General features: G+C 34.6%; 1 protein-coding gene across 1 annotated transcript in view; it reads right to left on the bottom strand.

The window, feature by feature from the left end:
* LOC143452622 (Golgi apparatus protein 1-like) overlaps positions 1-12,846 on the bottom strand; it is a 43,201-nt gene extending 30,355 nt beyond the window's left edge. The window contains exons 1-5 of the mRNA XM_076953663.1: positions 12,658-12,846; positions 10,142-10,250; positions 5,879-6,012; positions 3,556-3,588; positions 3,335-3,421 (exon numbers count right to left, since the gene is read on the bottom strand). Of these exons, the coding sequence (XP_076809778.1) occupies positions 3,335-3,421; positions 3,556-3,588; positions 5,879-6,012; positions 10,142-10,250; positions 12,658-12,819 (525 nt within the window). The 5' untranslated portion in view covers positions 12,820-12,846. The remainder of the gene's footprint in view (positions 1-3,334; positions 3,422-3,555; positions 3,589-5,878; positions 6,013-10,141; positions 10,251-12,657) is intronic.
* Positions 12,847-13,059: the final 213 nt, after the last annotated feature.

Here is a 13,059-nt window from a genome sequence, read left to right as displayed (position 1 = left end):
AGCCAATTCGTCATTCTGATTGGAATCTTATACATTTAAAAATCTTACTCCTACTAGTAAAATTCCTTCATTGGCTTTAAGGATGGCATTTAGGCAAATGATGATATACAATATACATATAATATTCTATGACATTGCAACTCCATAAAGCTCACAAAGATGTCTGCAGCTTACACGTTCCAAAAAGAATGACTTTATTTGACAATGTCAACTAGATACATGACCACAGTGTTTTCAACATAACATATAAATAAACACATGGTGATGTTAATACAAACATTGTACAGATACTACAGCAACTATTACTGGTATGTTAATCTTTATCGCCGTACTGATTAAGATCTTTGCACGACTTAAATCCGGTGACGATTCCTTATCGCTCGAGCCCCGGTTACCGTGGTAGCTTTTGTGCAAGTTCTGACAGTCACACATTTTTTTTATAGTATTGCCTGAATTTAGAACAGTTCACTTAATAAGAGCAAGTGTCGTTTATCCATTGCCCAAGGTTATTAAAATGGTATGGCACTACTGGGTATTGAATACGAAACACAAGCCAGATTTGTTCCGAGGACGATGCCAGAATCACTTGGCTACCAAGCCAAGTCCAATACTAGAAGAGAAAAACAAGTGAGAATCTCAGCAACTTATTTGCAAGCTGAGTCGGAAAATCTGTTTGTTCATTACAACAAAGATAAAGCATATAGCCATTTTTTCTTGCGTTTAACTTATTTTGATTTGAAGAAATCTATGTTTTGTAAAGGCATTGGATCGTGTGAACCATATAAAGATGACAGTATGCTTGTAACAGTTAGATAATACTGCAGATGGTAAAGACTTGAAGTTGATGAGAAATTTATAGCGCAGATAGAAGGCCTAAGGAAGGCCCATCAGCGGAAATCATATTAACGAGAGGTGTTCGACAAGGATGCATATTATTACCCCTTGTTTAATTGGTACACTGAAATTATACATTTAAAAAAGGAATAGTGAGATTGGTGTGAGTGCGGGCAGGAAGTTCAGAAACTTGAAGGACAAGTCCAAAAACAAGTTGGCCTTAGACCAAAGAATAGTTGCCAGTAAGTAAACTGATGAATTTTCTTTAATATGTAGTGGTTAAGTAGTCATTGCCAAAATTGAGTCGCAAATTTGGCTTCCTATTATGACAAAGATGGGGAGATCGTGACGACGGCAAATGTAAAAATAATGTGTTTTATGACTGGAGTTTGACATAGGTGTGGCAATAGTGATAGATAAACTAGGTCATTATGTATAGATCATGTCTTCATGGGTAGGTGATTAGTAGCAGGAACTGTTTATTTCCAGCATAGGAATGTCACAGATGACAGTACATGAACTGGTAAAGCATTCTTGTTTTTATACCAGTTACTGGCTGTGACTAAGCTACCACCAACAACCAAACAACCAAAACTGAGCTGTAACTTTGCATATATCTTTCACCAGTATAAATACACCACTAAATACTCCTGCTATATACTTAAAATTCCTAGTAGGCATACATGTCAACCACACGAAACATTCTAGCCTGCCACTATAACACCGGAAAATATCGTGCGTTACAAGCTCACGTTACAGTTACAACTCGTAACAGTTTCTTGTTAACTTAACGTAAACGTTATACCATAGCAACCTAAACCTAATTCAAATGTACCTTCTAATCTTAACTAACTCTGATAAGACCATAAATAGCTAAAATAAACTTTTTGCATAGCCATTCTCCTTTAACCTAACCGTGTAATGAGAGTCTTTATTAAGCTGCGTGATTTACTTAACAGCGAAATAGTCACTCTAAACATTCTATTCATACTTGATCCAAATATCAGAGTCATGACCAATGTTTTTATATTGTGACATAATATTGGCCAACATTTACATCATAATTAAGCGATAAATTTGTGGATTTTGTCAAATATTTAGGGCTATAGCTGCTTAACCATTACATGTTAGTGCTAATCCTTTTCCTAGTTTACCTACTGGCCACTACACTTTGATTTAAGGCCAACTACTCTTTGTTTTTGGATTTGCCCATCACTGTCATAACTTACGATATGTACATGACGCAGGTTCTGTTAGAAAGTGAAAAATGCAACAAATTCCAAATGAGCTAAATATCAGTACACTATATGGATACAAAGTAATTATCAAAAAGACAAAGAGTATGCTAATCTCAAAGAATGAGGGAGATATACAAAAAACAACGATCAAGATAGATGGTGAAAATGTAAAACAAATTACTGTATTTATTAGGTTATAACCCAAACTTTTTTTCAAAAAATCAGATACGAAAAAATGGAGTGCGGGTTATGCACAAGAACTAACTAGATAACCTATTCTTGCGTCATGTGATACATGGTCGTCATCTCATATGTCATTACCCTCTACTAAAGAAAACAAAGGCAACGTCTGAGATGCAAAGACATTCTGAGAGGTTAAAAATGTCTTTCTATTTCTTACTTATGCACTTTCTTGAGATAAATAACAGAAACCACCTTTACCCGGTAGCTTATTTCACCAATTCAAATGATGAACAATGGTAACTACAAAAAAACTACAAAATAGAAAAAATAACTCATGGACTCAAAAACCTTAACATTCGCAACTGTCATCAATGCTTGAAAAATAGATGAATATATTTGTCTGCACTGTCCACATACATGGTGTCTAATTCATTTTCGGTGTCAGTACAATCATCAATACAATCAGAGTCTTTATAGATTAAGTGGTCTTCGGTGACATGCAAAGCATTTGATGATTAAATGATGCTGCCACCGTATCTTCAGGTATGCTATGCATCCCTAATGCACTGACTTCTGTGATTGTACGCCAATGAATGGAAAAACAGGTGTAGTCTGAGTTGAAGCTTTTTGGTATCAACTACACAACCCTTCTCTACACTGGTGCATCAGAAAACAAGATGATTTTATCTAATCGACAGACGCAACTGGCAACAGAAGAGAATGATGAATATATTCTTCCATGCATTAAAGGCTCCATTCATTTATCCAACGCAAATCTATTTTTAGGGCTTAGAAATACCTGTTTGTAATTTTGCCAAAATTGCTGCAATGAAATTACACCTAACATGAAACAAGGAGTGCATGAGATTTTTGGTTTGGAGGTGAGAATCTTATGCCAGTTACCAATGAATGACCCAAAATCTTTATCATTTTTTATTTATTGCACTCAAAAATTACTTAAATTTATATCATAAATTCATAACATTCAAAACCAGAAAAACTTTTTTGACAATAACAACTACTAGCATTATACTTCAACAAATGTATATACTTTTTAAGTTAATGTTTTTGTAACTTACATTGGCAAGGTCTTTCTTGCAAACCTCCTTTGCAATGGCTGCGAACTTGACACTGGTTGTAACATTTAATTTGTAGTTCCATATTAACTACCACAATTGTAAAACAAAAATTTAGAAAATGCTGTTACAATCTATACTGGTTAGCTTGTATACATTTAGTTTGCCAGTTTGCCTGCGGGTGCACATAAATCCTTTTAACCCAATATCATTATCAAACATACCTGATGGCAATCTTCAGACAAGTCTTCTTGGTCCTAAAAATTAAATACTACATATATTCAACTTGGATATTTTACTAGTTTAATTTAAAATTTCATATTTTATGTAGAATGGGTTAATGACTGTGACCTTCAAAATAAACTGTGTCTAAGGGCCTATCAATGTGTATTACAAAACATTTACTCAAAAAAAGCCAAATCAACTATTACTAAAAATTGGATAGGTTAAGGGTGTTCATATTTTGGAAATTTTACATAACCTATCATCTAGGCTGCTTTTCCCTTGCAAGAAATGAAAAAATTAACATTGCCCTTTTTTCTCAGATTGTGACTCCCACCTAGAACCTCTTTCCCAAAGATATGAAAGTTTGTCCTAAAATCTGAGACGGAACGATTTTCTACGGCAACGTGAAAGTTATGTCACCATGAAAAATTGTCGTTTAGACTGCCACTATTTCACCGGAGAAAATCGTACATTTAATTATTAAAGCTATTTTTCATGGTTTCTTGTGACACTAACTTAAATGGTATAACATAGTTACCTAAACATAACCTAACTCTAACTTCTAATCTAAATCCAATAAAATCCTAAATAGCTTAAATCCACTTTTATCATACCCTTTCTGCTAACCTAACCGCCTTTCTTTAAGCATGCTTTAACTATGGGTTGCGTGACCAACTTAAGGTAAAATAGTCACTTTACTATATTTAACAACGGGACCTATAACCTACATATGGTAAAAAAGTCACCCTGCAAATTAAATTCAGGCGCTTATATTTCTATTCATTTTTTACAAGGTATTAGTACAGTCGACTCCGCTTAATTCGGACACTTTGGTTCCGCTCACTTTTGGCCGAATTAAGCGGAGAAACGGCTTTGTCCGAATTAAGCGGAAAATCAATTGTTCGTTTCATGGTCATGCGTAAAGGCAAACAACGCATTTAAAATACTGTAATGTTGCGTAATAAATGAATTGCAGCTGCGCTATACTGCAGTAATTGGCACTGATCGCATAAAACGCACAAGAGTTATACCTTCAGGTTAGTTGTATTGCTTACAGTATTTCGATACCAAACGATTCAACAAATACTGTATATTACTGTGTAACACTATGACTATGACTATGCGACTATGAAGCCTGCACGGCCTAATATGAGTTCATTGTCGATTGTTACAGCATGAATCGTGATTGTTTCACCATAATCACTCATAATGCAATTGCATCTTGTGGTAAAACGAACAAAGTACTGTTTATTGTGTCATAACCTAACGATAGGAATTGCGAACCTGTGTCCGAATTAAGCGGAGAATTGTCCGAATTAACGGGAGTTTTTTACGTTCAATTTTTACTTTTGTTCCGTTCCTGAGCATTTTGGCCGAATAAAGCGGTTGTCCGGGTTATCCGGTGCCCGAATTAAGCGGATTCGACTGTATTTCAAAACAGTAAAATGTAATATTTCGTTCAAATTTGAATAACAGTGGAATAACAGTGAAAACAGCTTAATTTTGTGAAATTGACAATTAAGCTTATTGTATTAGGCGTGTGTTCACTCAATCTGTTCTCATAGATAAGGTCATTTACCATTAATGTGTCAGGTGTCCGCATGAAATTGTTTTAATTATGGCTGCCAATATTTCTCCGGAAAAAATCATACTTTTGAAGCTGTTTTTCACAGTTTCTTGTTACATTAGAACTTACTGTAAATTTTAGACTGTCATTATTTCACCAGTAAAGTCTTATGTTTAAAGCTATTTTTCATGGTTTCTTATAAACCTAAGTTAAATGTTATAACATAGCAACCTAAACCTAGCCTAAATCGTCCTTGAAATTTAAATCTAATTTCATTTCAAGCGTTTGGCTTTAGGCCAACCTAAAACAATCAACCTGTTCACACTCGGGTATAAGTCATAGCTAAGCCATACCGATGATAAAAACTCCTGTCTATTTGATCAAGCAATAGTTTTCAAAGCATGGTTATTAAGTCACATTACAAACATTATTTTCGGCAATAGCCCGTTTTCTAAAAACGTTCTGAAATAATTTTGTGTGAAAATTTGGTCCTAATAAAATTCGAGTTATACACGAATAAAAACGGTAATATCTCTTAGTTCATTGCCAACCCCCTATGATTATAGTAGGTTATTGTGGTTATAGTATAATATATTATATAGGTTATAGTGTATGGTAGCTGTAGTTTTATGTAGGTTAGCTATGGTTTTATTTTGTTTCCTACCCCTTGTGATTTTTGTTGGTTCCACCACTGGGTCTCACTATACACTACTTTTACTCATTTAGTCCAAAACCATATATGTTGAACACGTTACCTCTCGTTCATTTACTAAACAATTAAGAACATCCAAGTTAGTTTTCAAATGCCTGCCACGGCATAGTCTTAAAACATCCTCAGCACATTCCTCTGAATCAGCAATTAATCCAGCTTTTAACTTTGTCTTTTTCACTGCAATATAAGCCTACATGTCATTTTCTAACATTGTAACTTACAATCAATACATTGAGAACAACATAGAATGTACATCACATGCTCACAATTCAGTGTAAAATCTATAAAAATTTTGATTTGAATTTCCTGGCCTATGAGCTTTTGTGATTCCCAAAACTACAAATGACTATGACAGCATGTGATCGTAGCAATTCCATGTGATTACTGACAGAACTAATACAAGTACAATTTAAACAAAAACGTATCAAGTCAGAGTATACTGATCAGGAATTTCTTTCTACCAATTAGTAGGTATTATTTTGTTGACCAAAAACTGTTGCAAATTCGCAACATTCTTTGTTTTGACGATAATTACAACTTGGCCTTAAACCTGGCTTGTGATTCAACTCTGGGTGTAGCATATGTGTTCCGTATCATATCGAATGATATTCGAAAATGACAAAAATCAAGCATTTACTTGGATTTACCATTAAAGCATGTTAATCTCAAGTGCTAAGCTATACATTTAAATTAGCCGAGGTCAAAACATCCTCTTCTGTAGGCTACTGCCTTCTTGTTGCAAAGGAGCTAAATGGCCTCAATGAACTTTCACGCTAAGCTGGAGGTATCTTTGTTTCCAAAGAGATATGCTTATCGACTATAGGTCAAAAGTGGGGATGTGCAAAGTAGATTAATTTGCTATTCTAGAATAATTTTTTCGAATCCAGAATGTTGAATCCTATTTTCAGATAGTTCTAAACCATGGGTGTCCAACCTTTTTAGCCAAAGGGCCACATGCGATTTACGAATGATTGCGCGGGCCACTTGAGTGTTTACTGCTAATTTCTAATTAAAACTCTCACACCAAAATTCTAATCCTAGAAATACGTATGATCCTTTTTCACAATTATAAGAACAATAAACATACCAAGATATAGTAAATTCAACAAAGGTTTTACTACATGTCGACATTTCAATGTGAAGTTTGGCACTGTTTTTCTCTAACAAGTTTGGCAATATTCGGTGAGATGGACGATGTAGCAATGTGAAGCGAGTTTTCCATATGGCTGTCAGAAATTAGTAAACAAACAATAAATGCCAATTTCTCGGAATGTAAGTTCGCCATAAATTACGTGGGTGATTCAGTTGATAATATAGTCATTTCGACAAATACCGCGCGGGCCTCTCAGAACCTTCCCGCGGGCCAAATGTGGCCCCCGGGCCACGGGTTGGACACCCCTGTTCTAAACCAATAACCATTACACTTATTTTTCAAAAATATCTGGTATGAGAGACAATGAGAGGTTCTTTTATGAAAGTGTTGCTGTTAATCGTTAGAGAATAGTTAATTTGGGCACTTTTGAAGAAATATACATTCTGATCAGAGTACATTTATCTAAATAAAACATACAAGGATGAATTCACAAAGAATTTTGATTAAAGGATTTTATGTTTCTTTAACTTAAACAGTTTCTTCTCTCGAAAGCTTAATTAAGTTAAATAAATGGTAAAACCATCCATGGAAAACCTCTGTGGAAATCCATGGTAAAAATTCATCATTTGAATGTTTTTTTCTTTTCAATGCTTTATATACTGCTATGCAAAAAGTCGTTCTCGCTACTGCACATAGCTTTGACTGAAAATTTTTGCCTCATATTCATGGAAGTCCAAAAGATACAAATGCAAACAAAAACAGAATGCAAATTAAAAGACGTCAAAAAAGGGGCCTATACACCAGCATATACAGTAATTTTCAAACTGTTGTGCTTCCCAGGGCTTCGGAGCAGGCGTAAATTTTAAATTGCTCCAACTCCAGCTCCGGAGCTCTCTTTTATCATAAATTAGCTCCAGCTCCAGCTCCGGAGCTTATTGATACCACTGCTCCGGCTCCAGCTCCGGCTCCATTACGTCACAAACTGAGGTTTAAGGATGAACGCTCAATTTGGAATATCTATCTCAATGGGTCAGTCAGTAGTCAGTACCATCGGTTGCAGCTATGAACATGTGACTGCTCTGCTGTCCAATCCCCAGTAATTCTGAATTTTGTGAAGGGTTGCTCTTAAATTATGTGAATTCAGCCAATAGTAGTAGACTAGTAGCATAGCATCTTATGAAATACATCGGAGCCGGAGCTATGTTTCAAACAACTGGCTCTAGCTCCTGCTCCGGCTCCATTTGAATTTCACGAAGAGCTCCGGCTCCAGCTCCAGCTCCGGTGAAAATGCACGGCTCCGGGGCTCCGGGCTCCAGCTCCGGCTCCAAAGCCCTGGACTGCTTCCTCGATTATCCGTCCTCAATTAACCGGTATTCGATTATCCGGTTGTTCTATTTTGCTACAGCATTTCAAAATTAGATGGCTAGCGTTGGATAAATTCACTTTAACTAGCCGTTGGGCGAATCGTTTCCGAGAAATTTACATCAAGAAATTAATATATTCATCACAGTGTCGTACAACGCAATATAGTTTTACACATCACTACTAAAACAATAAGGGATTGCTTTCCTGCAGTGAAGTCAACTGTCGAATTGTAACTACATTGTGGATTGTTTTATCTGTGGAAGACAAGCTGAAGGTATGTGATATGGTATGATAAAAAAATCCTAAATCTGAAAGTATGTTGAAATATAACATCAGAAAGTCAATGACATTCGAAAGAGCAAACAAAGTTTAAAAAACTTTAGTTGCTCAATGCTCAATGACAGTGCAGGTGATTTTGAAAACCATTATCTATTGCAATTAGGGCAAAACATGGACGTTGATAGCAAAAAATAAGAAAATTTTAATTTATAAGAAGTTGCATAGGTTAGCTAAAGATCAAAACAAGGGGGCAAACCTATATTCTGCACCATTATAACTCACAAATGGGTGGACGTGGCAAGATTCCCCCTCGGGAATTTACGCCAATGGTTGTTACCATTTGATCTTGCATATTGTGGTTTACAAAATAATTGCACCAAAGAAGAAATTAGGGGAGGAAACTTAAATGACGTTGGCACAGATCGGGTTTAATAATTCACAAAGCAATATATAAAAGGGCAATACAGGGTGGTCGGCAAATATATACCAGTTTCTACACGAAACTTCTATGATAGGATGTGCAACAAAAATTCATTTCTTCAGACAAAAATGTTCACAGTAGCATGTTAGCTGTTACGATACAAATTGAGATATGATGATGATTGTTTTCCGAACACAAAGGTTGCTGTGTGATACAGTAAGTATTTTTTATGAAGATTGCCAAATTTAGAGCCAACCTGTTGTCATACACTTCTCAATGGTTACTGTTTGAATAAATAACTTAGTGATCAGAAGTGACATTTACTGGTCCATGCTAAACAACATCTATTCATGTCAAGCAACACATAATTCGATAAATTCGGGCAACGTCACTTGTCTGGCTTAAGCTGCTTTCATTAAATCTGCCAGAGATTAACACTAGTGTTTTTTTAAAATTCCATAACATAAACACTTAAAGATACATTTATATACATTCAGACCGCGTTAATCCGAACCCCAAACAATGGAAATCCCCACTATACCACAAAAAACTGCAGAGAACCGGTTTCTTCCCATGCATTTTACTCCTTTAATCTGGAAACCCCACTGTGAGACTCTGACACGGAAGTTTCGGATCAGATGTGCTAAATCAATAACAATCCGATAAACCAGATTGCGTAGTGAAAAAGATTGGTTGTCAATGTAAGGTTTTGTGTATTTATCGTAGATGAGGAAAACAATTATGCCACTTATGCCAGTTATGTATGCACAATGAAAGCAGTATTAATATAGTTAGATGAGATAGTTATATAAAACGTCGAATCAACGCTATGTACATACATTTTCGTTTCTGGCCAATCGCTAAGATTCATTTTTTTGTTTTTTTGCAAATGATTTTTGTGACACTAACTTGTCTTTCCACTTTAAAATGCATTAGCATGTGCCAAGCCTGTCCCATACCAAATACTAACATGTTCCCGCTCAGCAATATTACCACCTATTAATTATTGTTTAGATTCTGATTATGCGGATACCTCACTAAACCAACATTTTATGACAAAACATAGTGGTCCAAATTAACGAGGTCTGACTGCAAGTTAGCTGACAGAAACCAAAAAAGTAAAATATTAAATTTTTACAAATTTATACCGTAAGTTTTTGGCTGTTGTTGTATGTTATATTTTTGGCTCGATCGTCGTTCACCTGGCGTAACTTCATCACCAACAACAAGTGGCACGTTTCCGCGATCGACATGGATCTAAAGGAGTGCTGAATAAATGATCTACATAACTACTTATAAACAAAAACGTTAAAAAGTTGCTCAAAATAAAAACATTTCTAATAGCTGATCCATACTGGAAAGTTTGAAAAATGAAGAAAAAAAAATTTACAGAAGGCAGTGAACTTTGGCCTGGGTCACTCCATTTAAAATCATCAATTTTTTTAAATTTTGTAACCACTGGAAAGGGATTTTGTTTGTTTTTGTAAATGTAATGAGATTAAATAATTATGAACATAGGAAAAATTTTTTTGTAATACCTCCACCAGTACCCGAGATGCAATGTTTTGAAGATTAGGCCACTAGTAGGATGTTAGGTGGTGAGCGCAACCATTTTTTCACTTTACATGTTCAGTTTTTGGTTGTAATTCTTTGTTTCAAGGATTTTTACAATGAAAATATGTATTTTACCATTTTTGGACCCAAAGATTTCATTTTGACGTTAAAATAATGCCAAAACAAAGATTTAGATGAAAAATAAGGGTTTGAAAATTGTTCTTACATTTGTTTAATGACCCGACTTGGTGCAATATTTCGGGGTGTTGGCAAAAAGTTCTAAAAATTATTATTCTTATTTTTCTTTGATTAATGCAAATATCATTCTAAAATTTTGCTAAGTTTGGTTGGTGTCAGTTTTGTCTTAAACTAAGTAACCATCTTAAAAATAGTGAATAATCATTCTTTTAGACACATCATAATATGGTTAACTAGTCTAGTACGCAAAAAATACTTGCTTCAATAACTAGCCAAAGTTGTATCATAATATATGATGATTTCAAAATTATGATCTCATTTAATGACACTATACAATTATACATATATACAAGCTTGTTTCACCTGTATTCAAAAAGGTTATAGAATCGATGCACGAAACTGTGATAATTAAATATCTTAATAGTAATATGGTAGTATTTATGGTTTGTTATTAGGCACCATAGGACAGTTTTTTATTTTTTTTTCAGATTTTTTTACTGCAATTACCAAAATGTTGTAGCTAATTACTCTTACTACAATATGGAAAGTTTTGTACGCTGTTTAGTGGGTAAAGCTTTAGGAGACGAATGTCATAAGCTTACTTATACAAGAATAAAACAGTTGATCCAGTTTGGTGATACCAAAGTAGAGGAAATAGTCCTGCTAAAATGGCGATCTGAGCTACGACATCTTTATGAACTTGAAACTGTATGCATGCATCACTTTAAATGCTTTATCGGCAATGCACTTGAAAAAAATATTCCAAATGCTGTGATGTGTTTGAAAAGCACCAAAAAAGGTCTCAAAGCAAACCACAAGGTGACTGTTAACGATAAATTCTTTGTAACTTAATAGAACAATATTTTGAATTTCGAGAACAACATCCCGATAGCAAAATTGGTTCTTCCAAATTCGGTACCTTGTGCCCTAAGTGGTATATCAATGTTTCTCATAGTGGTACACATTCAGTCTGTGTGTGCACACAGCACTAGAACTTCACCTTGCTCTGCAATGCTGTAAATCTATATCCAAAATTAAACAGGTTTAGCGTTTATGATTGTCTGCAATATGGAAAATAAAATGTGCATGATCCACAGGAGTGCAAATTGCCCAGGAAAGAAAGTTATGTATCAGTTTTTAAAGGAAAAACTAACATGTGAATCTGAAGCTGACATAATTTATACACAATGGCAGACCACTGACCGATCAACATTGAAAACATTAGTTTCTTATCCATCATCTTGTGTAGAACTGCTTACTGAAGCAGTTGACAAGCTAACTGCACACTTTTACACAGCAAAAAGTTAAGCTAAATATTTGTTGTAAGCAGAACTCAGATTTTGAAAGTTGTATTGCTCTTTAAGATTTTTCAGAAAATTGTTAAATGCAGTCATTTCATTGGAAACCAAGTCAATGCGCCATACATCCAGTAGCATTGTATTTGAAGAACTCTAATAATGGTCTTAGTCAATCGTTAAAATGGTCAAAAATCCTTGTGCTTTATTTCCGATGACCTGTGTCATGAAACCGTTTTTGTTTACAAAATTTTCCAAAAAATTACAATAAATCTAATTTAATTTAACAAAAGTCTCATTGAGTGTGCAAAGTTACCCGTTCTCTGGATAACATTGCACAATGAGCTACAAAAGAATGTACAAGGTATATCAGAAATATATTCATATGAAAAGAAGGTATATATCATAACCTTGTAAATATGTAAAAATTAAAGGACTTAGTTGTATGTGTCAAAAATTAAAAAAAAACTGTTAAAAACGTGTGCAAAGTAACTCCAGTTTAAGGCAAAAGTTAGTTAACATATAACGCCATTGCCACACTGGTGCCTTACTAAAGCAAACTTTCCAGTAAGGGAAGTACTTATAAATAAAATAAATAAATATTTTTGATAACTTACAGATGGATCATTTTGGTTAAGCTTGATATGATTCGTTATAGAGGCATGAATTTTTTTCTGTTGATCCATCTCTGGTTGCATAGTTACCATTTTCAAATGGCAAAAACATAATTTACACATTAAAAAAATAAGTACAGTCAATTTTGTATTAAGAAATGCCATTTTGTCATCAGTCAGAGATTTTATACCATATCTGTAACAAAGACATCATGTCATTAGTTTTCTGCAATGGTGCAGAGGTTACAATAAGTCTATTGAGACACAAACTTGAGCGTTCCTCTGGAGTAGGCTGATTTTATTTGTCGCTTATAACCACACCTAATCGTGTTCAAAATTTAAAAAATTTATAGGTCGTAACTTCTAATCATTTTTGTAGATAGGATTATTACGGGAAAATGTTTT

This window comes from Clavelina lepadiformis, chromosome 4 (assembly GCF_947623445.1).
Source record: "Clavelina lepadiformis chromosome 4, kaClaLepa1.1, whole genome shotgun sequence".
In the NCBI taxonomy this organism is placed as follows: Eukaryota; Metazoa; Chordata; class Ascidiacea; order Aplousobranchia; family Clavelinidae; genus Clavelina; species Clavelina lepadiformis.
This window is presented reverse-complemented; position numbering and strand designations above follow the sequence as displayed.